Source organism: Pollicipes pollicipes, unplaced genomic scaffold (assembly GCF_011947565.3).
Source record: "Pollicipes pollicipes isolate AB1234 unplaced genomic scaffold, Ppol_2.1 Scaffold_2555;HRSCAF=2994_pilon_pilon_pilon, whole genome shotgun sequence".
In the NCBI taxonomy this organism is placed as follows: domain Eukaryota; kingdom Metazoa; phylum Arthropoda; class Thecostraca; order Pollicipedomorpha; family Pollicipedidae; genus Pollicipes; species Pollicipes pollicipes.
Genome location: NW_023596136.1, coordinates 24,270,679 through 24,295,620, shown reverse-complemented (window position 1 = coordinate 24,295,620; position 24,942 = coordinate 24,270,679). Strand labels below are relative to the sequence as shown.

Below are 24,942 nucleotides of genomic sequence, written 5' to 3'. Positions count from 1 at the left end.
ATCTCATACTTAAGGTCCGTACGCACGCCCTGATATATGTCGTCAAATCTGCAACCGGGTCTTCATGTCACAGTCAACTCTCCTTGGACATAGTCTTGCTACGGGTTGAGGCCACCCGCCCAGTTTGTCTCAAGGTGTTGGCAACTACGGGGAACAAGAAGCATCATCGTCAGACTACCCTCTGCGGCGAAATTGGTGGCTACAGTGGATAGCGTGGATTCTGTTTTGGCATGGAGAACCTCAACGAGATATGCTGTACTGTTTGCCAGAGGCCTGCTAACAAGAAGTCAGCGTTTAGCGCTGGGGTCTGTGTCAGCCAACGACAACCCAGTGGCTCGTGGACGATATGTAATGTTGACTGTACAGGCCTTCAGCTGTTTAGATAGGTCGGTTTGAAGGGACATGTCATTGCATGTAATCGTAAAAACGAAAAATATGTTTCCTCCGTAGGAGGCACACCAAAGTGCTACGTCTCAGGACTGACTGACTGGTCTTGGCTTAGTCGCCATGTAAAGCTGTTCCGAAGAGGGCCGTTGGTCAGCGTGGGTGGTGGGGGACCTAACCATAATAACACTGACTGTTGTGCGTCGTTGGGTCGCCATCTGCGACGCGCTTGCGGTGTTCGATTTGTTGGAACCGTTATTACGGCCGCCTCTGCCTTTTAAGGTACGATATATGCATAGTGTATTTATCTTTGTGCGTGCGAGTAAATATTTTGCAACCCCCAAAAGTGCGTTCGCGTTTTAAGATGGCACAACTGTCATGAATGGCGCGGGTCTTCGTGCGTTTTGTTAAACCTATAACAGGTGGCAAGACCGGTGCTTGCCGATAAAAGACAGTCCAGGATATTTCCAGGCTCGGAATTCACTGAAAAATAGCAGTTGATTCTGCAGATTTTCTGAGGTGGAAGATGAATGTTCTATGCTTACGATAACGTTGACGTACTGCGAGCTGTCGTTTCTTAAGTTCATGCGCCCTCCACTATTTTTACCCATGTGACCTGATCTTCCAGGTCGGCTCTCGTACCCAGAAATATGGTGTCATATCTGCAACCGGGTCTTCAAGTCGCAATCGACACTCCGTGGACACAGAGCCCTGCACCGGGGCGAAACCACGTGTCCAGTGTGTCAAAAAGTGTTTGCGTCGAAGGGTCATATGAAACGGCATGTGCAGTTTAGTCATTCTGCAGAAAATCAAGGCCGTGGCGACTGACTGAAGTGTTTAAGGGAAGAGTGTCCTTGAGCACAGGGAAGGTCTGTGACACGACAAGGGGCTGATCCGCGGACCCGACGTGAACGCGGGAAAAGCGTTGTTGAAACGAATTTGTGATGACAATTTTAAGGGCATGGTGGGCGATTGTATTCAAATGTAGTTCATTTTCTGATAACGGTATATGCGTGTGCGGATTTCTTGCGATGTTTTATGATTGAGTTGATGTGCACGGCTTATATTAGCTGTCTATTTTTCTGATAGTTGGCAACGCATAAGTAATGACTCTATGTCATAGTGATGGACGTGTGCGAATGTGTCATTTCTCCAAAGATATTGGTAAAACATGACCTGAGTATTGTGTGTCCCTTGGCATGGGCTCATCGGCATCCCGAGGTCGCTATCTTGGGCCAGAATGAGAGTTGATTGGCAATACCAGCGTGGCCCGCATCACCGAAACCATCCCGATTATAGCCATCTCGGAACCATCTATGTATGAACAAGATCTACCGGGGCACCGGGGCGGGGAGGGTGGATTAGGCCACCTAAAAAGCAACTGTGGTATTGTAGCCCATGATGTGACTTTTCGTCACTGCGACGAACGTCAACACTACAACTGAGTCTGCAAATAATTTGCACAATCGCGATTCAGTAATCGCACGATTACGACTCCAGGCCCATCTTTAGGTCCTGAGCCCTCTCACATGCGAGCTCCTCGGCTCGCCCCGGCGCCCCGCTCCACGACTGGCGCGGCCATCTCGGAGACTGACGCCTCTGAACCCTTGCAGAGATGCGTGGCGACCAGCCGTGGAGTTGTGACCAGTGCGACAAGTCGTTCTCGCTGCGCAAGTCGCTGATCCGACACCGGGCCGTGCATCGCGGCGAGACGTGGTGCACCCTTTGCCAGAAGGTGTTCAGCACCAAGTTCAACTTGCAGGCGCACGAACGGTTCGTGCACAGCAGCGCGCACTAGGTCAGCGCGCGCGGCTCGTGGTGCTGACGATGGACCATGGCGATAGTCCCCGTGGCGAAGAGGGTCGCCTCCAAATGATCTCGCGTGATGCGGAGCGCCGATGGAACGCAGCCTTCAGATGGTCTCGCTTGACATTATGCGGTTGCTCGTCTGTCTGGTGCGGTGGCAGGTATTGTTGTGAGGTCGGAGATGACAAAGCCAGATCGTGATGGATTTGGCAGGGGCCCTTGTCGGCAGTTGAAACTATGTGTGATGCGTTGTTCATGGTGCAGATACCACGCGCTATTTGAACTCAGTGCTTTGGTGGATTGGCTGGGAGTGAAGGTTAAAGGGGGTGTCCCACCTTTTTATACTTTTGATTTATTGTTACACCGGACGCGTACGATTTGATTAGCAGTGCTAGTTTTCTCGAAATCCTTCTGAATGGCTCAGAATTCCGATTTGATGTAGCCGATCCTGAGGGAGAAATCTCACTTGACTCCCCGCTCACCACTGTGAAAGTCGTACGTTTCATTTGCGTTGCTTTCCCAATGTGTGTGTTCTGTGATGTTTGCAACATTTTGAAGTGTTAAAATGTTTGGTAATAAATGCTACGAAAGCGTGAAACACTGTTTAGCCAAGAAGATATGCGAGCAAGAAGCTGTTATGCCGCGAATTCAGCGAAACATATTTTATCGCTTTGATTTCTCCCCGTCTGTGAAGTTTATCACAGTATCAGTTTTCGAGGCGCACTTTGGCTTTGGGAATGTGAGTATCACAATATCCATGTGACGCACTGGCTCAAGCTTCAGCCGACCAACTTCTCGGTAGCAAGTCCTTACCCGCTATGCTAATTACATTTTTTTCCATTTGCACCAGTGGAGATGCGCACGTTGGTTGTCATGCCGACGATGATAGCGACTGTAAGAAGCGTAGTGCTGTTACAAGGCGTTGACAGCATAGTTCGAACTCGAAAATGAATAAAATCCATATCCCTTTTATGTCTTGATGGTGCTGCGATGGCAGTACAAGTGTTATTTTAAGACGTAACCAGTCCTTGGGTTTCACTAGAGTACGCTTGTACGCTAGATATCGCACCCATTGTTTGGTGATATTATCTCGGACGTCACGCTGTTTTATGTATTCCTAATCGCATTGCTTCGCTTCAGTCAGTTGATGAAGCCTCTGCTGCGGGCTGGTGCTGTGCCCTTGAGCCCGGCGGACATCATTGAGCGTGCATGAGCCTTCCGTTTCACGACACAGATAACTCCATACGTGCTTATATTATACTTACATTGTATACCTACTTAAGCCTAGACCGATACTCAGGCTAGGACGGCCGGTTCTCAAGCGATCAGGTGTGTAGGGGAGCTGACTAGGTCCGCGCTCCGCATCTACCCTGTATCCGTTTTGGCTGTCACAGAGGGCTGAGGGGCTCCCTGCGGCATCCGGTTTGCTGTTCTCTGAAATTCATGTGTATATATTAATATATATATATATATATATATATATATATATATATATCATACCAAACGTCATACATCGATGAACATCCATGCTGCGATTGTACGCCTACACTAAATGATGTCAGGATGAAAGACATGCACCTTGAATACACGGAGGGGGTCGCACCTGGAAAGGGACAGCCGGCAGGACAATCTGTCATGACATGTTTTCCTGCCACTAAGAGGATAATTGTGTGGTCAACGCCGCTGCAGTATGGTCCTGGGCCCACTCTTGTTGCGTTGTATGAGCCCCAGCCCGATCACTTCCGCCGTTCACGAGTCTAGTTTGAGTCCGTGAAAGTTGGGCCAAGCCTATGTCCAAGCGCGAAGGCGTTGAGCTCAGCATCATCAGTTTCTCACGAAATTGCGCAGTACAAAAATGCTCGCTCAAGGATAAGTGCGATTGGCAAGGTTAAATATCGTCACACAGATATTGCAGATGGGTAAATTTGCACCTAATCCAACTGGGTCCAACCTGAAACATAACCACTAACCATCGACCTACATAGCATGCTGCTAAGTCAGGACGAAGTGGCTGTTGAATTTCAGGCATACCTTAACCGAGTTTTAGTGGCTAAAGCCAAATATTACGCAACGTTGTCAATAGCCCGTTCAAACAGGCCAACACAAACAGATGCAGCTGAAACCAAGCAATATAAACCTAACCCACCAAACCGAATCCTAGCCAAATAGGTACAAGTCTACCTTCTGGTGTGTAATAAGTACCCTACCAAACTTTTTTCGCAACATGCGTTCTTTGCTAGTGAGAAGTGCGCCTCAGCCGTGGTCGAAACCTGCTGAAAATCTAGCTAATTCCGAGTATCAGGCTTCTAGAATCAGGCCGAATCCGAAATCGACCCGCGATATCTCGGATCTTTGTCCCGAGTCCGAATCCAGGGTTTCCTCGAGCTGGAAAGTCCGATTTGGTATCCGATTCGCCTGTTAAATGAACGACTTAATTGAGACGGTGGGTTTAAATTACCTACATAGCCAGCAATCCAGTCACGGTATGACTCGGACGTAACGTGTCCACCTCAGACCAGGCATGGGTCTTGGCGTGAAGCCGGCCAGAGCCAGACCTGTGCCCGGTTACAAGTTCGCATGCAGGCCCTCCTTTCACCTTCGGGTAACACCATCGCAAGCCTTACGGATGTAGAAATTACGGACGTACGTAATTGTGAACCTTGTATCTCTTCTGAATCTAGGCGTAAGTAAATAAGCTGAGCATAACTAAATGAATCCTGCAGTCCCGAGCATGACATGAGACACCAGGCTAGCATGTCTATTCCTCATCGCCTGTGCAGGATTGTGGGTCAGTAGACAGATGAAAGTTGGCAATCTAAGAAACTGGTTCATGGTGGTTTAACCTCGACTTTAACATTGGAGCAGGGGCAACCGTCTTCACACAGTGATCCGTGGCACGTGCAAGTTCATCGCTGGGATTTGTGCGGTCTGGACCGGGGTAAAATTTTGGCACGTGTGACTGTTTTTGTGAGTCGAGTCAGCGCGCCCTATAACCCAAATCATCGTTACAAAAGCAATGGTGCCATGTCTTTTCACTCATTGGCGCAGCCAAGGTTGGGGTTTGGGGGCCATAACCCTCAGAATATGCCTCCTCTTCCCACTGCTGCTTAGGGTCCGGTACTTCTTGGCCATTCACTGCATCCTCATGGCTTCTAAATCATGAAAAGGGATCCCAAGGGATGGGATGAAAATGGGATCCCAATCATAAAAAACGTCCCCAAGGTCCAAACAGGGCTCCTAAGCCACGAAGAGGGTCCCTTGGCTGGAAGGCCCCATGGGACCGGACTTGACGCCGTCTTGGCGAAGTATTCACAGTTGCGCCGCTGTGGCTTTTTGGCTTGTGTTTGAAATGTTTGGAAATAAAGACATGTATATTTACTCGGTGTCATCTTGCATCTTGTCATTCAACTGACATCGTAGGAGTATTATTGTCATTCGTCAGACAATGTGATACAAGATTGGAGATACGCTGTAATATAAAACATGATGCTGGTCTTTGGCCCCCTTGCCTTCAACAGCAGCGCCATGTTGGTCTGACAGCTAGGCAGCGCAGACCGCCATGTGGGCAACGCGGATTATTCCTTGCTTATCAGTTTACCACCCAGCTCCTAGCATGCCTGTGAGATAAAATGTCGTTGGGTACGTCCCTGATGAATGCACATTCGGCGCTTCCCAGCGTCGATATTGCATAGTCCAGTGCCTCCAAGTACCAGCGCTTTCTGAAAAAGATGCAGGGAAGCAGCGCCAATGACAGGTGCACAATGCAGCGGAATGTTTTCATCGTTATGAAATACTTGGGCACTGATCGCTATTCGTGTCAATACGGTGGATGTACTACCGTCACCCTCCAGGATTTAAGCTGATCCTGTCACCGAATTCACCCCATATTGGTGTTGCAGGCACCACTTGCCACATATGTGGGCGTACGTTCAAGTCCTCCTCGGCCCTTCGTGGCCACAGAGCCTACCACCGCGGCGAGACACAATGCACCGTCTGCCTGAAGGTGTTCAGCAACAAGTTCAACCTGCAGGCGCACTTGCGCTCCGTGCACCAGCTGTGACACCCGGCTGCCATTGTGGGAAATGCTTAGCCTGTGAGCAGACGATGCGGGCGCGTTCATCATGGTTTCTGCGCACGTCGAGCTGATGCTACCTTGGTAGCGTCCGAAAGTCCTGATGGGAAACTGATTCTGGCGTGAATCGGATGTTCAGTATCCTTTGTAATTCGTTGCGATGGAATAGTAGTGAGTTTCGCTGTGGTTCCCGTGGTTTCTAGGTATGGTGCGATGGGAGGATGTTTGTGTGTTCAGGTATTTAGACGTTTTCGGAATGAACTCTGAATTTGGTTGGTACAACATGCATTATAAACATCTTCCTTGATCGTTTTATTCGTTGTCATACTCTGACAAAACCGAATGTGTTATCGCCGCCTTACCTCGCAGCATAGGATGACATGCAGCAGTTTACATCGCATCAAATACATGGTCAACTGAATGAAACCTGTATTGTTGACACCGTCGTCTTGAATATATTGTGACGTGTTCTGCCCTCAGATTTATTTTCCAATACTTATATTCAGCCGAAGGCCCAATTAACTGCGGTTTGTCCTAACGCATTACGTAAATGAGTTTCCGTCGTGAAGTAGCAAACGAATTTGTCCTTTTGGTAAAATACATTTCACATTTGGTTTCATTTACTTGACGTGCCACTCTTCCATTCTATTCATAGAGGCCCGGAAACGACCGTCAGTGTCCACCCGGCAGGGACGTTTATCTGCTGATTACTGTAATGTGTAGTTGATTTTTGGTTCATTTTAAAGGGCCCAAATTTGAATTATATTATGTATTTAAACGAACGTCACTTGTTTAGGACGTTACGCTAAACACAGTAACTGTGGGAAGGAGGGGGTGGAGGATGGGGAGGGTACCCGGCGTAACCAGGGGAGGGAGGGTGGAGATGGTCTAAGATGCATGACGTCATTTAGGGACGGCTCCAAAATCCGTGATGCATCAGCATACCTTAGGCTAATTGACCCTGGGCTGAGCACTCCGCCAGTTTTGAGAAGCGGCAATCTGAATATTATATATGCCGTCGAGAAACGGGTCTGGGCAAAAATTTCCGAGTACCACTCACGCTCAACACCGGCAAAATCCAGAAGGAAGTGTTTTTTTTTATTTAAATACAAAAACAGCGTCGTGGAGAAAATGATGGGTATTTCTAATTTTTATTTAAAGTGAGGATGCTTCGTGCAGATTGCCATATGTCGAACCGAAAAATTGCATTAAATACTGGTGTCCTAAAACCGGGAACTAGGTTTCTGCACGTCAGCACCCTGTGCGTAGAAGTTTGGTCTTCGCACACCATAGGTTATGCGTGGTACGTTGTTAAAGGGAGTGTTTCACAATTGTATAAGGTTTGAACCAAAACAGTCATCTTTGAGATTATTCGATGCCGTTCACAGCCCAGTCCTTCTTTAGGCCTAAAACCATGCAGTGTTCGAGCTACACGCACGCGAAAATGGGCAGGCTATTTCGGGGAGACTGGTTCAATGTCAACCAGGCTTCCATGATGCATAATGACGTCATGCAAATTCTGCGATTTTATTTCATTTCACCAGCCATGTGGCGATCAAAGCCAAACAAAATAGAATTGTCGATGCTTTCATAGCTGGCATTCGTGATTGGCACGGCACGTGAGTGGCACGATTTGCAGATCTAACCGCTGTCAACTGGTTCTCAATCAGTGTTGTGCAGGGCATGATGGCGCAATCAAATGGTTACGTATTGAGGAACATATTCACTGAACAGAGAACTTGGGTTGCCCAGAGCAGACTCTTTGACTTTAAGTACACGAATAAATGACACCTGAGCTTATTTCCTCAGATGCGTGCTTTACTATCTTCAACTGTGGAACCTTCCTTTTAATGGCGCTGCAGAATGCACAGGCCCCCAGTTGTTGAGAAGACATGTTTTAATTTAAGTTGAAACCAATCAAGAAAAGCAGTTGCTAAAAAAATGTTGGAACGGATGCTGCTGACTTCAGCCCGATCTCACAATCAGTCAGCTACAACTTGCCAACAGCTCACATTGTCCGACCCATCCTTCTGTTGAGCTTACATTTATCGTGGCAAGCCCAGACCCCGCACAGTATAATGAAATAACTTGCACGATCTGTGGCTGCGCGGATATATTGAAGTCAATACTCCTGCTGCCATGCGCACCATCACAAGTAACCGGCCTTTCGTTTTGAGCGCTTCGTCCAGTTTCCAGCGGCTTGGAGCCTGACGGCCCTGCTGTCCGCAGGTGCCGCCTGGCAACCTGGCCATCAGTGTGACATATGTGGCAAGGTGTTCTCGGCGCCTTCCACGTACCGCAACCACAAGGCCTTCCACCGCGGCGAGACGACCTGCCCAATCTGTAGCTACGTCTTCGCAGAGAAGGGCAACCTTAAGGTCCACTTGAAGAGGATCCACGGCGTCGACATACGCGCCAAGTGATGCATTGTGTCAGCATCGAAGCAGGACGCCAGTTTTGTGGCGCCACACGCTCAACGCGAGACTGCGGAGGATTTCACTTTTGGGGATTTTATTCTATGTTTTATGTTCTATGGATTGTTCTATGCTGTGGTATTTTGCCGAGACTTATCTGGATTTAATGGCATACTACAGAACTTATTTGGTACGCGTTTTTACACCGTACCGAAAGTCGTTTTCTCCAGTTCCTTTGCACAGTGCAATGTTCAGCGATGTGTATTGTGGGCTCTCAAAACGGATATTTTGTCGGGTGCATGCAACGTGCCTGCAGCAAGCAATCAACAAAAGGACTTCGGCTTTTGTGAGTGCCAAATATATTGGAGCGTGTTATCTGAGCAATAAATGCGTTCTTCAGAGCAAACGCACTCCTCCACAACGTTTCCAGTCCCGCAGTACTTTTCGCTCTTGGCGTTCGTTAAGAAATAAATCATAGTTTTATAGTTGACTACTTTTATTTCTACGCGTTACTGAACGAGGCTGCAACAGCCGCACAAGAATGCAACAATCAGTACAGAAGTGAACTATAAAAGGTGGTCAGAGAAATAATTTCTGTGCTGTTAAGCAAGGCAAGACTTGGAATATGCCTGGCGCCTGGAGACGAGCAACGTAGAAGGGCCAACGTTTCTTTTGAAATTGATTGGATTAAATGGTTTACAACCTGATATCATTTCCCTTTCATCTCAGGTTGATGCTCTTGAGGCGATGCTTTGAGCGGCGGGATCATGCCTAACCGCACAAAGCGTCATTATTGGGCAAAACGTTAATCACGGCCAGCTCACTGAATATCAGACTGAAGTGCAGATAGATACGCAGCGTTAAGTTGTCGCAGTGTTCTTCACTGAGCAGCATCTGCATTTGGTGAAATATGGCCCTATCTTGGATACATCGTGTTTTTTGGTCGCAAAGAAATGTTCGATGCCGGGTTAATCATGCTTTCTTAACACGCGCCGGGTGCCCAGTTGAATATCGGCTTCGCGTGGACGACGGCTCGATTTGACCCCTCCTTAGATCTCAAAAACTAAGATAGCTGGAAACACCAAATTCATAGGGTGGGTTGCACTGTACGTGAACTCACTTGTGTCAAAATTGGAGGTTCCTTGTTCATGACCTTGTGGTCACACAAGGTCGAACAAGGTCAAACTCCAGATGGTGTCTTAAGCGCCCCAATCCTCCTCATGCAAACGCCAAGAAACTAGATACTCATTCTAAGCAAAGGGTCATTGGTGTCCAATCAAAGTCAGGGACTTTATTTGATACTTATGAGGGCAAGGTAACCAAACACCTAAGAGATTGATCCCCATTTGCCATTTGGATAAGCGTTAGGGATTGCGCTAGGCACTATGTTCCTAAACACAAGATGTTGACCTGGGTCGGTGCCCTACATTGACCTTTAAAAAGCCTGTGAAACATGTCTGTTGCGGTCCCTGGCGTCAATGAATTTGAAACGAGCACAAGAAACTACCCATAAACTAAGCTCTCGAGTAAAAAAGCAAACTGGTTTTTACCTCGGTCTGGCCTTCATGCCTGGTCCTAGGTCACTGGAATTGCTTGTATTCAGTTGGTTCATCGCCTAAGAAACTATCTCAGACATGTGTGGCTTCGTCTGACATTATGTTGTTGCATTACATTAAATAACTCCCTAGAAATTCCCTTCGCCGACAACTTTGACTTTGACCTGCCATAGACCAGCGACCTTACATGGTGCATGTAATTTTTGTACCAGAAGATCTGCTCTTCACTTGTCTACAGCTGTACAAAGTTTGGCGTGGCTGCCCCTCGTCGTTTGGAAATTGTTCTGAAAAAACCTTCGGGGGGGGGTCAATGTGACCCCCATCCGAACGCGCGTCAAGTCTCAGAAAAAGTTATTTGGAACAACGAATGGCAAATAGAGAAACGGGCGAATAAAGAAACGGGCGAACGGGCTGGGTCCACCAATAATGCATGACAAAACAGCTTGCAGGCCATTCAAGTTAGTCTCTCCTTTGCCGCCATTTTTCAAAGAATAATTCTCGAATGAAGACCATAGTTGCACTTATTCAAGTCTACTGACCAGCAGACCTCTACGATCTCACCCAACACCCGAATGTTATACTTTTTACTAATATTCGTATAACTAGACTAATATCTTTACTTTCCAAGAAACTGTGTAAACTTGACCCCTGTCCAGACGGATCATTTGAGGACAATTATCGCCGCCTGTGTCTGTTTTCTGCTAGTGGTGTCGTCGCATCTATAGAAACTGGACCCGAGTGTACGGATGCCTGACGAGAATGCGGGCTTTCATTGCGCCTGAGGATCGTGTCATTTAGAAATCAGCCAAATGCCTAGATGTGGACTTCACGTTTGCGTTATGTTGTAGTGCCTTGCCTGTGGCTCAGACAGCCGTTGCGTTACATTTTCGGTTGCATTGAGTGGATGGCAAGAGGTGTCAGTTGTGATCTTACTACTGCTAATATATGTTGTAAATAATTCGCGGTGTAGCTGCAGGCTACCGAATGTTTCAATGTTGTGCGGAAACGCGGAAAATTTTAAGGTCAGATACGATAAACCAAAGGCTGAACAAGATTTTCTAGGCAATAGACGCAAGATGGAGACGTAAACGTGCATCTCAATGTTATGCGTGTTGTAGCTATTCATGTTTTGGGGCGTTACGTGTACAACGTCTCACCGTTGGTCGGGTGGGAGTCAATTTGTCCCCCGAATGGTTTTCAAAATAGCTTCTGAACGTTATATGACTCAGTTTATTAAGGTTAGTTAGGTCACTGGCCTAAATGACCTCGAGCAATCCTTTACTTTGAGAAGTGTGCCACCTTGGGTATCACTTGCCGTAATAATCGGCGCAGATGGCGCCGATCCGGGCATAGCAATTATACTAACAGTTTTCGGTCACTTTCACCGTCCTTAGGTCGAATAAGGTCACTAATCTGATATGACCCGTAGCATTTTGCTTTTCTGGGGCACTTAAGTTAAAGCTGGTTGCGTCAGCAGATCTGAGAGCATTTCGAGTGCCGATCAGGAATGTGACCTTGCTTTCCGGAAGATCACGTCCTAGATAAGTACCTCAAATTTGGCACGTCTTAGTTGACAGAGCCCCGTCTAGGCTGTAAATTTGACTTCGAATTTTGAAGTTGATGTCTCTAGCTCATTTCTGAGATACGAAGGATTTATATTACCCTTACTCCCCCCCCCCCCCCCCCCTCTACCTCTGCGCAGCGCATTCAACCAGCGACCCGAGCGCGTGTAAATGCAAGATCTGTAATGATATAATATTCAAACGATCAACACTTCCCCACTGGAATTTTTAGTTGCCTGCAATTTGTGTTTTGTCGGATGAAAAGAACAGTGTACACCGATTTCAGAATCCGAATGACTGAAAAGGAAAATATTGTATGCGTAGCGATATCTGTACTGAAATGCACTTGTTGTGCATCTGTCTGCTAATCCTAATATCTTATCTATCATTAAAGATGTTGCATCTTTTTATGTATCTTAGGCATCTTAATAGGCATCGATCGCGCATAATGAGCTACTTACCCAACAAAAACAGATGAAGATGAACAAGTTACTGAAGTCGGATCCAACTGAGGGTAGTGCAACTTAGCCGTGGCCACCCACCTTGGGGTGCTTTGGATTCGCCCCTTGCCAGTGGTGGTTTTTCGATCACTAGGAGGTAGGTATACGTCTCTCACAACATTCTTGCTACATTTGGTGTTCACCAGCAGGGGCTGGCTGGTTAGACCGACAGATCAAGCGCCGTCTCCTCCTACTACCACCTTGCTGGTACCGAATTTCTTTGGATTTCGTCGGTTCCACTTTGTCCTATGGATTTCCCCGCAGCTGTCATGGCGAGTACAATCCATCGTGAGGACGCTGAACTTTACCAGACGTGGCATCTAAAACTGCATCCGTTCCTTGGTGTCTCATGTCATTCTTCAGTCTTCTCAGCCATCTCCATGTAGTGTGCCCTCCGTGCCAGCATCCTCCTCGACCCTCCCTCATCAAGGCACCTTACGACATCTTGAAGGTCGACTCTAAATCGTTGAAAAGGCAATTAAAGACACCACAGCGTCAAGTGCAGGACAGGCCCATTTGCTCATCTGTGCCAGTTGGAGGGTGCCGCCTCGGACTCGCGGCGTCCTGCTCGACTCCTCCGCCGGGCGCCGCGGACCGAGCGTAACTGTGGCCGCTGTGTGTCCGGCAGGCCTGGCGCCGGCGCGCCAGCTGCGGTGCGCGCAGTGCGGCCGCCACTTCACAGCCGTCTCTTCCTACTACCACCACATGGCCATGCACCGCGGCGAGACCACCTGCCCCGTCTGCGCCAAGGTGCTCAGCCACAAGGGCAACCTCAAGCACCACATTCGCACCGTGCACGGTGTTTCGCCGCCGGGACCGACCGCGGAGCGCCGCCCGCCACTGGCCGCCGCCGCCCACCTGACGCCGCCGCGGCAGCAGCCCCGCTGACGGCGCGGCTGACGAGGCGCGACGGGCCGTCGGCGCCGACGCCGCGCCGGTGCCGCTCCTCTGGCGGAGTTCCCCGGCGAGGCTGGGATGATCGGTCTGACCGGCGGAGTTCCCCCGACTCCGCGCCGTCCGGCTCCTGCCGCTGACGGACGCTGGCGGCGGGTTCGAGCGGCGCTGGCTGGGCGCCAGTCGTTGTTCTCGACGCGGATCGTGCGGCGCGGGTTGGGTGCGGGAGCGTGCGCTTTGAAGTGCACGTTGGTGACGTTTGCTCGGGAGAAGCGCGATGCCATTGTAGCATGTGATTTTGAAGGTTGATTTACACGGACCTACAGTTACCAGAAGAGCGTTGCAACAGTTCCGAGTCTTGCCAACTGATTGTCTGAATTACGCCTATTCATTATGCTAGTTGCGGTTTTTGGTAGTCGAGTCGTCTGCCCATTCTGTGTGACGGGTTTTTACTGCTGACATGTCTGGCCTCCGAAGACATCCATGCTGATTTGCTTATGCATGAATAAACTCGTTAGTGAATAACTGTCAGTCTCACTGGTGTTTGAAACAGTTTGGGTGGTCTTCCGCCTTCATTGGATAGAAATGTATCAAGCAAACTTAGGAATGCATCAAGTATTCAACGGAAATGTGCATCGTGACCAATAACACTGAGCCAGTCATGTGAACGTGAAGTCAGTTGAAATGACGCGCATTGTGTGTGATGCGTCTCAGCCGCATCAGTACCCAACCCCTTATTATAGGGAACATTTCGCGTTTGACGATGTTGAAGCAAGCATCAGATATGATGAAACAAGCTCACTTATGACTACTGGTGTACTTTTTGAAGACTGATCGAGACAGCACAATTCTCTGTTTACTAAATACGTTCCTCAATGCGCCAGGGTTTGGTTACGTCATCGTACCTCGTACAACATTGACTGAGAGTCAACTTGTGGCCGTTATTTCTGCAATTCGCGCTCACCAACGCCAAATTTGGACGCCTTGACAATTGTATTTTTCCTGGCTTTGATCGCCGCGTGGCGTACGAAATGACAGGGTTTGAGCGACGTTATTATGACGTCATGAATGCCAAGGTGACTGAAATACTCTCCTAGATATACCCTCCACAATTTGCGCGGGCGTTTAGCTCAGAAACTTGAGGGGCTTAGGTTTTACGAAGGGCAGCAGTAAACAGCGCCGAAAGGTCTGCAAGATGGCTACTCCAGTTCAAAACCCCACACAAATGTCGAACACTTCCTTTAACCAATTGTCAACGAGGCTTCATGAGCTAGCAGAACCCGAGACAAATATGCTCGTTCCATTGGAAGCTGCACTTCGACTTCTCGCTCTGTATGAACATCCAAAGGTGTTCGTTCGATATGCAATTGCCTTCCCGAGAACACGTGATGTAATGTTGAACCTCATCCGGTTGTTGGATAGACTTAGACCCCCAAAACGACATACTGCAAAAGCCACGTGCTGTCGTAAGCTCGATGCGAAGTCAGGAGGCGTAGCGGTTTGTTATTGTCAATATTGCGAGATTAATAACTTTCAGTACATCACCTTCAGTATAGTCGGCAGGGGCAATTATTACACAGTTCCTATGGGCTTCCCGGGTTCACACTTCTGCATTTGATTGCTCCATTTTGTTCATTCGTTGCTTTGTTTTGTTGCATTTCATCCTCGTTAGGTCTGGCTAGGAACATATTTTTTATATCAAACGCAATATATTTTGGGCGGTGACTGGCTGAAAGATACGCACATGCCCTCACTCAATGCTTATGCTTGCACTGTCAAAAATCAAGCCATCATGCTGTCTTACTTTGGTAAGTTTGCAAGCATCCGTGTCTGACCGCAATTACCAAAAAAAAAAACCGCCTAAGCGTCGACCGACGTGATATCCAGACACACATGTCCAGCTGTCCAGCCTCGAGTGGACTGTCAACCCCTGAGGCGACTCAGCGCCTCGAGGCGGCGCTGTCAGTTTTGATCTAGCCCTCTGTCACGCTGACTCGCCGACCTGCGACGGTGCCCTGCGGCGACCCCGGTACCTCGGCCCGTTAGTGCCTGGCCATGTGCCCATGCGTCCGTCAATGACTGACCCTTCGTACCAGCGGCCTTGACTAGTCCGTTATTCGTCCCTGCAACCGCCACTCATTGGGCCCTATGTCCCTGAAACGTCGTTAGTCCGGCTCTCTGCCCCTGAGCCATTACTAACCCGGCTCTCTGTCCCCGAACGTCGCTTGCCCGGTTCTCTGTCCCAGAACTGTCCACTAGCCCGGCCCTCTGTCCCAGAACCGTCACTAGCCCGGCTCGCTGTCCCAGAACCGTCACTAGCCCAGCCCTCTGTCCTAGAACCGTCACTAGCCCGGCTCTCTGTCACAGACCCGTCACTATCCCGGCACTCTGTCCTTGAACCGTCACTAGCCCGGCTCTCTGTCCCAGAACCGTCGCTGACCCGTCTCTCTGCCCTAGAACCGTCACTAGCCCGGCTATCTGTCCTAGAACCGTCACTAGTCCGTCTCTCTGCCCCAGAACCGTCGCTGACCCGTCTCTCTGCCCCTGAGCCATTATTAACCCGGCTCTCTGTCCCAGAACCGTCACTAGCCCGGCTCTCTGTCCTAGAACCGTCACTAGACCGGCTCTCTGCCCCAGAACCGTCGCTGACCCGTCTCTCTGCCCCTGAACCGCTTCTAGCCCGTCTTTCTGTCCCAGAACCGTCACTGACCCGTCTCTCTGCCTCTGAACCGTTACTAGCCCGTCTCTGCGTCCCAGAACCGTCACTGACCCGGCTCTCTGCCTCTGAACCGTCACTAGCCCGTCCCTCTGTCCCAGACCCGTCACTGACCTGACCTGACCTGACCTGACGTCACTGACCAGACCCGCCTCTCTGCCCCTGAACCGTTACTAGCCCGTCTCTCTGTCCCAGACCCGTCACTGACCCGGCTCTTTGTCCCTGAACCGTCACTAGCACCTGAACCGTCACTGAACCGTCACTTTCTGGCCCTGAGCCTAACTGGCCCGGCTCTCTGCCCCTGAGCCGTCACTGACCCTACCGGCCCTTGCAGGGGCGTGGCCGCCGTTCGAAGCCAAGTGCGAGGAATGTGGCAGGGTGTTCCACGCGCCGTCCACCTTCCGCGGCCACAAGGCCGTCCACCGAGGCGAGACCGTCTGCCGACTCTGTCTGAAGGTCCTCAGTCACAAGGGCCACCTGAAGAAACACATGGCCGTCGTCCACGGCGTGCGGATGTGAAGGGCGCCGGGACCGCGGCGGCTTTTGCGGTGCGACTTCACCGGCTCAGCGGCGACTCGTTGGCCTCGCCTTTTTACGCTGAGAGATGCGCGCTGAGACGTGATGGCTTTGCGGCGTGACCCCTTGCGCTGCAAGTAATGCACGGTCTATCTGTTTTGTAAAGAGCTCGGAGATCACCCCTGGGAATGGCTTTCAAACCGGCCTCCAATCTGCGCTATTCTCAGCCCCACTTGTTGGTTGGCATCTGAGGTTTTCGGTCAAGTGTTGGCTCATTTTACTCCTCGAAAGGTTTAAGGCGCGATGTAATTACTCCTTGAATGCATACAGCATTGTGTTCTTGCGTCTTACTCCGGGCTACCACGCACCACGTTTGTCGCTGACCTCCCGGAGCTGTTTTAAGTAAGGCACAGTTCTGCTAAGATCCGCCCCTCTTATCCTCTTTCCTGCTTTATCCTGCATCCTCGCGACGTCCCGCTTGTCCGGGCAGGCTGCGTGCGTCAGTCACGAGTGAGCCGAGAGGCCCCTAGTGGGTCCGCGTCCCAGTGCGCACACCCCGCAGAGGGGTCTCTGTGCGGGCTTGGTCTCGGCGGTTGGGTCCCCAGGTGCATGTAGTTCTGTTCCACTGCTATCCATTCTCCTCTATGCCATAATGAGCCTATGCCTCTAAGCCCTGAAATGAGCAGCACTGGTCAGAGGGGCTCCAATCCAAATAATCAACCACCTCCGCACAAGCTTTGCAAGGCCAGCACACGTAAGCAAGCGCCAGTACGAAACCACCCAAAGCGGCCACCTTGATATCCAAATACGTCCACCATGACGCATGCATGTCCCCAGCTAAGCCTCGTCTACGCTGGCGTGCTGCAGCGACTGACCTCGTGCGCTCATGTGCTGTGTTGCAGGGTCCGAGGGCCTGGCGCACCGGTGTCACGTGTGCGGTCGCACCTTCCGTGCCGCCTCCACGTACCGGAACCACCTGGCGCTGCACCGCGGCGAGACCACTTGCCACATCTGCGGTCGCGTGTTCGGCGAGAAGGGCTCCAAGAAGATCCACGTGCGCAACATACACGGCCAGGGGCGGCTGTGACTGCTGCCGCTCGGAAATGGGCCAGGGTGCGGCGCGGGTGGGGAAAACGCGATGAGCTCGCGTCGGGTCAAAGTACGCGAAACACCGGATTGATCGAACGCCGGAAACATTTCGCACCTCGCTGTGTCGCCAGTCTCAGTGCTGACCGTGAAAGCGGCCTTGCTTGGGGACCGGGAGCGCAGTTGCTGCGGGCTCACTGTGCGAATACAGATGTTCCGCTTTGTTACTGCTCTGATTCCACTTCGTCTGCTTGGAATAACAAGTGAAGTCCCTGGTCTTGTCTTGAGTGACGCGGATACACGCGCCAAGCTCCGATGCACACAACTTACGCGGGTGGAGTTCATTATCAATTTGAGCGGCACTGGGTGCACGCGGGGATCATGTGCCTGTGGTAAGGGTGTGAACGGCGTAAGACACACGTCAATCAGTCGCGCATGGACCCGTGGTTTCCATTTGTTAGTGCCCCAGTCACCAAAGACCGTTCGGCGTCTGTTGGTGAGCGAGCGGCGCCTAGCGACCTGTCACCGACGCGGCGACTGAAGTGCCAGTGAGCGCCACAAGCGGCGGTCCTTGTCGCAAAGGTCCGCGTCGCCTGGTTCAGAGACGCCAGCCTGTCAAACCATGACCGCTTGGGACCCCAGAGACGCTCCCCAGACCGGCCAGAGCCCCCGCTACCGCGGTCGTCGCAGATGGAGCCCTCGACCGGCCGCTGGCACCGGCCCGGTTCCGCCGGTGGAGCGGGCCGGAGGACGCCTGTGCCGGCGCCTCTCACAGCGGGCAGCGCCCTCTCCGGAGCCGGTCTTGACCCTTGTTGACGACACCCTTGCTCAGTGCCGTCCGCGGTGCCGTGGGCTGAGGTGACCGCCGGTCAGAAATCCTGCTCATGGGCGGCAAAGGGCGTTTTCCACCGCTGTTACAAATCAACAGAGCATTTGGAACGTCTATTGCAGCTCTTATGTGAACAGCGCTGGCACTCGTAAACCCATAACAAAATAAGATAGTTCTCAGGACACACACCATCAACTAGCATCGGAAACGTATTACACCCAAGCCTGCCCCAAGCAGGATGTCACCGGATGGCTTCATGTAACCCGCAATGCACATATTGAGTTCTCCGGGAGCAGTAAGGTGGCCGTCCTACATGGCTCAATGCTCTATTTACGAAAACGGTAATATAAATCCGCGTCACTGGCATCTGACTCAGAGGAACAGACGGCGACAGCACCGCACCGCAAAATGCGCTTACGGGCATTAACATGGTAATTGGCTGCGTTCCAGACCGACCGACTGAACGGAACAGTCTCATGGCGAACCACACAGTAAATGTGCACCATCTATTCGCGACTGCACCATTGCACACCGCATCGGGTGAATCACAGTTCCTTATTGGTCCTCTCCATGAGTGACGGGAGTTCAGCAGATCCTCAGTTTTTCCAGCGTACAGTCTGCGATGAGAGATCGGTACTTAGTACACCTGTGCAAGCAATACATCCCAAGCGATTCAGAAACCAGTAACGCCAAACGTTGTTACTTGTTGAGCGCCCTTCCCTGGCCTCCTGCACGGCTGTGCACGCCTGCACCGTCGTATGAGCACCACAGCACAACACGTTCCGATAGCAACACAACATAACACATTCCGATGACAACAGGCAACAACACATCCTAATGACAAGACGCAACAACACATTCCGATGACCTGCATCGTGCCTGGCTCACCAAAATAATAAATAAATATTGGTTATGCTGTGTAAACATTGTAACTTATTCTAGGGTTTTCCTTTCTTTAATATCAATTACTGTAATATGTCTTGACGTCATTTGTCGGGTTGCGTCACGTCACCCAGCTGGCTATCTGGTGTCCGTGCGACTCGCTTCGTTCAGGCGAGTTACAGTCGCGACCTTGAGCAGAAGTTCTCCCCCCCCCCCTTTGTGGTGGAATAGTGGTGGCGTTTGGACGCGCGCTGAGGGTCTGCGGCTTCGTGATTTTGTGCAGGTGGACTTAATCCCATCATCTTGCGAACTTCATCCATAATCAATTCAATTTCCGTCCTTCGAGAACAATGCAGTTATGTAGTTGTGCAGTTGAGTTTAAGCCTGCATTATTCACGTTGAATGAAAGCGTTAAAGCATTAAAAGCACCGGCAAAACAAACGACAATATGGAATAATTTTTCGCGCTATCATCCACGTCTGATATGTTTTAATGTACAAAGTGTTTCCACCAGCTTATTTTCCGACTGTCCCCATGTGTGATGGAATCCTGAGAAGAACTTAACTTTTGCCAAACTTGGTTTTTGTGTGCGCGACACACCCCGAATTCTTTCCTTGGAATTACGGGGATTCGAACCAGGGTCTTTTACTTGTGAATCCGGCGCCATGTCAAATGAGCTAATCGAGACGGGGAATCGCTGCAGTAACCAAGCAACCAGAAAAGACGGCTGTAGTAGATTTGTTGTACTAGTGGGACAGTTAAGCGTCAGCGCTGCTAAATTGAGGGGGGGGGGGCACAGTTTGTACTGATGGTCGCCGATGGCGTGTGTTCGGACTGTGAGTGTTCTCTGCCTCATACACCGGGAACACCGAAGCAACGAAAAATCGAAATGCAGCGAACACAATGAAAGATACCCTGGGATGAACGCAATGCAGGATACCCTGGGATGAACATAATGAAGGATACCCTAGGAAAGGGGCTCTGTGTTGCCATTACAGAAACAAGGAGGCAATTAATATCGAAATCTGGCGATCACAGCGAAGTGAGGTGGTGCTGTGTTGACGTCATCTCTCAATGATATGGGGTGCATCAGTCATCATCATGACTCGTTCAGGGCCAGGATAGATCCGCTGATGGTCGCCTCGAAAAGCTCTACAGCAGATAACCCGCTGGCGCCCAGGTCGCGTAGGAGACAACGAAACCACGGCTGCGCTTCTCCGTACCGCCGCGGGTTCTCCGCCTCTCAGAGGGCCCGCCCCGACCGCCCCCTGTGACCTTGATAACCTCCATGACCCTCCGGTCCCGGGGTCCGTCTGACGCGGCGCGGGGCCGCCGCCGCCGCGGGCGGTGACTCACCGCGGCCGCGAGAGCGTCGCCGGCGTACCGGTGAGCCGGGTCGTGCGGCTGCAGGGCGGCCCGATACTGCTGCAGCGCCAGTCGGTCCTTCTGGGCCACGTACGTCTGCCCGGCGGGAAGTGGAGGGTCAGCCCGGGAGCGCGCGGCGGCACCAGAGCACGACCTCGGCCGGATAACACCGGTCACACGCCAGTCAAGGTCAGACGGCGACCTCAGGCTATAGTGGCGGATGAGTCTGTCATGGCCATGGAATCCTGGATACAGCCATGGTACCCAATTCCTATCAAACGGTGGCCAGCTGCCTTCCACACGGGTTCGCAACACGCATAGGCCAGCTCAGTTGGCCGGGTGCCAGTTAGTGCACCGCAAGCAAAGAGCGCGTGCATAACGACCTCAATGTAACGGCGGGGCTCTGATACCGGTGGGCACCGGCGCAGGTCACCATCACGTGGCACAGATCAGATCACAGATCAGTGCAGGTTGCAAACATTAAACACGACCAAAGATGCAACCACTCGAAGAGAATACCAATGATATCAGACGACAGCGGGCTGGTAGGGTATGCTGTCACAGACCTGCACTTAGAGCAAGCGACTCTCCGACTGTATGGCATACATAACAGACCGCTTACATCCACAACAATTTTGAAGCATCCGTATTTCTTCGCCAGCGCGATCCTCTTCTCAGAGCCATCTATCGACGAGATGTACAAGCTCAAGACCTCGGCAGGCGCCCCGAAGCTCTCCAGCACCTCCACGGCGTTCTCGAAGGGCACCACGGGGCGCAGCTTGCCGCTGCTGAACCACACCTGGCCGGCGGACAGCGCCGGGCCGTCAGGACCGTGGCTCAAGTGGCGCGACCCCAACCACAAGTAAGGATACATAACAAAGCAGTACATCCTCCAGATTGGGTACATTAGTATAGTCAATCATGATTTAGCCCCAGGACGCGATTCAGTTGCTACATTCGGCCACGTTGACATTTCCGGATTATTACAGACTAATAACAAGCACATCATACTCCACCCGTTTCCCGGATCATCTTAGCTCGTCGCACGGCCCTCTTCGCTGGGGGCATGCTGGGGCTGCCAGCCACGAGGCGGCTACGCGGCCGGCCTGGCCGAACCACGTTCGAGCACCCGCACAAGCCTCAGAGAAGACTCAGACGACGGCCCGCGTGGCTGCGGCGCTGTACCATCGCTCGCCTCTATCCCTTATTGCACAGCCCTGGAATGGTGCTTATTCCTCGAAAAAACCTCTAACCAAACTAAATCAAACCACGTTAACTCGTTTGCCATCACGCCACGCACACACACAAACAGGAGTGCGCTTAAAAATGGGTCGTGAGTCACGTACGCACGACCCCTGAACGATGCTCCTCTTATACATATTACATAGACATAATATGCAGTGCCCCCTCCCCCCCCCCTCCATCTTGACCCGGCACCAGGATATCCAAGAGGAATACTCTCCTCGAGCGAGCCAAAGGCCATGACCCTAAAATGCAGCGGCACACGCACTGGCTGAGTCCATAAGCTTGAGGACGGACCGCGGGAGCAGCGCGAGCGCCGCTAGCTACCTTGCTCGTGAATAAGGCCTGGATGTCAGCCCACGCCCTCTGCGACGCGCGCGCCTTCAGGACCGTCCACGCGTACTGTTTGTCGGTCAGCTGGTGCCGTTCCTTGATGGCCAGCGGACTGGCCAGATGGTTGACCGGCTGCCAAATGGACGATGGTTATGGACGCCTACTGCAAAAAGGCGCCAGTTATGGTCACCTACTGAAAGTATGCACCAGTGAACACTAATTACGATGGAGAAACACTTCCAACACTTGTACTTGAGAAATCCGGTGGCCCGGACCGCGTTACGGAAAGCACTATTTAAAGCGCCTACGGGCATTACGAGAAACACGTGCGGTTGCTGGCGCCGTTCTGACAAACACATCCCACGCAAACACGATCAATACATGCGTGCGGCGCCAAGGCCCCCGCCAGGTCAGCCCACCTCGCCGTAGTGATGGACGCAGCAGTAGTGCAGGGTGGTGAGGACAGAGCTGCCCACCAGCTGAACACCGGGCACCGCAGCGTCGGCGGCGTCCACCGGACGCTGCCGCTCTGGCCGACACAGCGACACACGGTAGGCATATAACGTTACTCAGTTATGTAACATCAGTGGGAGATGTATAAGCTGGGAACGTGATATTGATGCGCGTATTATATAAATATAATATTAATCATATTTGTTGCCCTGATATAAATTAACATAATACAAATTTTGCACGTTTGTTATCTTAACTAATAAATTCATACAAGCAATACTTTGACTAACAGGGCAATGCCCCAGCAGCAAAATCTTAAGCACGACAAAGGTACTGTACGCCTGTATGAAAACTTAGTAATGAGTTTCAGCCCATTTCCCGGCCGCGCGGGACAGCAGTGGCCACACACCGAGAAGATCGATTTGCTGCTTGATGAGATTGGCGTGCATCTCCAGGTCCGGATCGGACGAGAAATGCGTCTGCAGGCAGTTCTTCAGGCTCCGCAGCCGCTTATCCACGCCATTCGTCCTCACGGCAGACTCGTACTTCAACATCTGACAGCAAAGCCCAGACCGAATATGTTGGACAAAAGCTGGAGAAGGTGGGGGTGGAACAACGGTGAATACTTACGCAGCGTATCGCAGTGCATCCACACACGGGTGTCGTCAAGGCGGTCGTGTACCTCACACCCATTTAAGTACGACGGTGAAGGGAACTGGAAGGGGTGCTGTAGCTGGGGCGATGGAGTGCAGGACTGTTAGTCAGCGGGACGTAGGTTCGAATCCCCGACGGAGCCATCTGACCGCCCCCACCATACACGCAGCGTGTAGCCGCCAGCTAACCAGCGACGGCACAGCGCAGTCATGACACAACAAGGTAAGGCAACAGACGATATTCCCTCAGCGATCACGCCTGGCGAAGAGTCTGGAGCAACATCATCCACTGGAATGCAGTGGCATCATCTGGGTGGAGTCACGGTGCAAGCAGCTTCTTGATACGTAGTCTGGGCTAGCGACCGTCATCTCAAAATTGTCAACGACTGCAATGACTGGTAACGACTAACGAATGTGTAACTCTTCAGCTTCATAGCGCACACTTCTCAGCAAGTAACCCGAATAATAAATGCACATGAACCATTCGGAACGAACCCGCTAGTGCATTAATGCTACACACTCCTCGAAAGCCCCTCCCACGACAGCTGCCAGCAGCGAGTTTTGGCATCCGTTGACATCACTTCCCATCCCGTCCACGCAACGTCAACCCGGGTTAGCTCAGGTCAGGTCGGGTCAGTCTGTCACGCACCGCCGCTTCCTCGGTCCTGCCGAGCATCGCCAGCAGATCGATGGCGTCGCTGTAACAGAAGCGGGCGCGCAGGTAGGCCAAGTACTGCTGGGCGGCGGTCGGCTGCAGGAGCAGCTCGCGCTGGAACAGCGAGCGCTTCAGACTGCGCTTCAGGAACAGCACCACCTGCCACAGGACGTGCCGTCAGGTCAGGTCAGTCGGCATCGCCACCACAGACCGCGCCTCGCCACGCAGTGGCACACACTGGGTCATGGTCAAACTGTTGCCGATACATATATTTCCACTTAACAATGGGCAACAGAAGTGTGACAAGCCTAGTGTACACGTGCTGCAGAAGGCGGACACTGCCGGCGCCATGACAGGTCCATCAAAGGCGTAAATTACAACTTCTGATTATCTGTCGTTGCCCGGGGCCTTGCAGAAGTACTCGTCAAATCGATTCGCACGGTCTTGGATCGGTATTATCCGCTCGAGGCAGTGCCGATAACGACCTTAAGGCCAATTGCCGATAACAGCCAATAGAAGACCGCTCAAGAGTTTAGAAAACACCGCACAAGACAAATGCACGCTGCAGACACTACAGCAGTCGCCGCCGGCGCCCTCTGCCCAGGCCGGGCGGAACCACCCACCGCCAGGACGGCGTCTCCGTCGCCGAGCCGGGTCGCCTCGGCCAGCAGCTGGCGCTTCTCGGCGAGCGAGCGGTACAGCTCGAGCGGGCAGGACTCGCCGAGCGCCAGGCGGCGCGCCGTGTCGGCCGGCGGCGGCGCGGCCAGTCTCGCCTCGGCCAGCCGGCGCCGCAGGAACGCCACCTCGTCGGCCAGCTCGGTGGCACTCCGCGCCGGCGGCGACGCCCGGGTCAGCGCTGCCGGCGCCGTCACAGGCCACGGGTCACCGCTCCGCTGGCTACGGAGGACACGGCAGGGTCGCAGACGAGGCACAGGCCATCTCTACCGATTCGGAGGACAGTGACATGGTCGTCTGCTGTGCCAGTGAGGAGCGACAGGGGAGGGTCAAATAGCTGAGGGACATG

At 51.9% G+C, this 24,942-nt stretch overlaps 3 protein-coding genes across 3 annotated transcripts in view; 2 read left to right on the top strand and 1 right to left on the bottom strand.

Annotated features, from left to right (window-relative positions):
• The window catches only part of LOC119099403 (oocyte zinc finger protein XlCOF15), a 36,220-nt gene extending 33,069 nt beyond the window's left edge, over positions 1-3,151 (top strand). Inside the window, exon 5 of the mRNA XM_037222547.1 lies at positions 1,998-3,151. Coding sequence (XP_037078442.1) covers positions 1,998-2,182 — 185 coding nt within the window. The 3' untranslated portion in view covers positions 2,183-3,151. The remainder of the gene's footprint in view (positions 1-1,997) is intronic.
• Positions 3,152-12,274: 9,123 nt separating this feature from the next.
• Positions 12,275-17,507, top strand: LOC119099394 (zinc finger protein 320). The gene is made up of 5 exons (XM_037222537.1): positions 12,275-12,308; positions 12,923-13,093; positions 16,239-16,419; positions 16,911-16,915; positions 17,323-17,507. The coding sequence occupies exons 1-5, from the start codon at positions 12,275-12,277 to the stop codon at positions 17,505-17,507; spliced, it is 576 nt and encodes a 191-aa protein (XP_037078432.1).
• A 926-nt stretch (positions 17,508-18,433) lies between these two features.
• Vps16B (Vacuolar protein sorting 16B) lies at positions 18,434-24,645 on the bottom strand. The gene is made up of 8 exons (XM_037227817.1): positions 24,542-24,645; positions 23,913-24,077; positions 23,020-23,164; positions 22,577-22,686; positions 22,152-22,289; positions 21,205-21,381; positions 20,574-20,678; positions 18,434-18,952 (listed from the first exon to the last, which is right to left on the bottom strand). Exons 2-8 carry the CDS (start codon positions 23,937-23,939, stop codon positions 18,932-18,934), a joined length of 723 nt encoding a protein of 240 aa, XP_037083712.1. The 5' UTR covers positions 23,940-24,077; positions 24,542-24,645; the 3' UTR covers positions 18,434-18,931.
• Between the last annotated feature and the right edge of the window lie 297 nt (positions 24,646-24,942).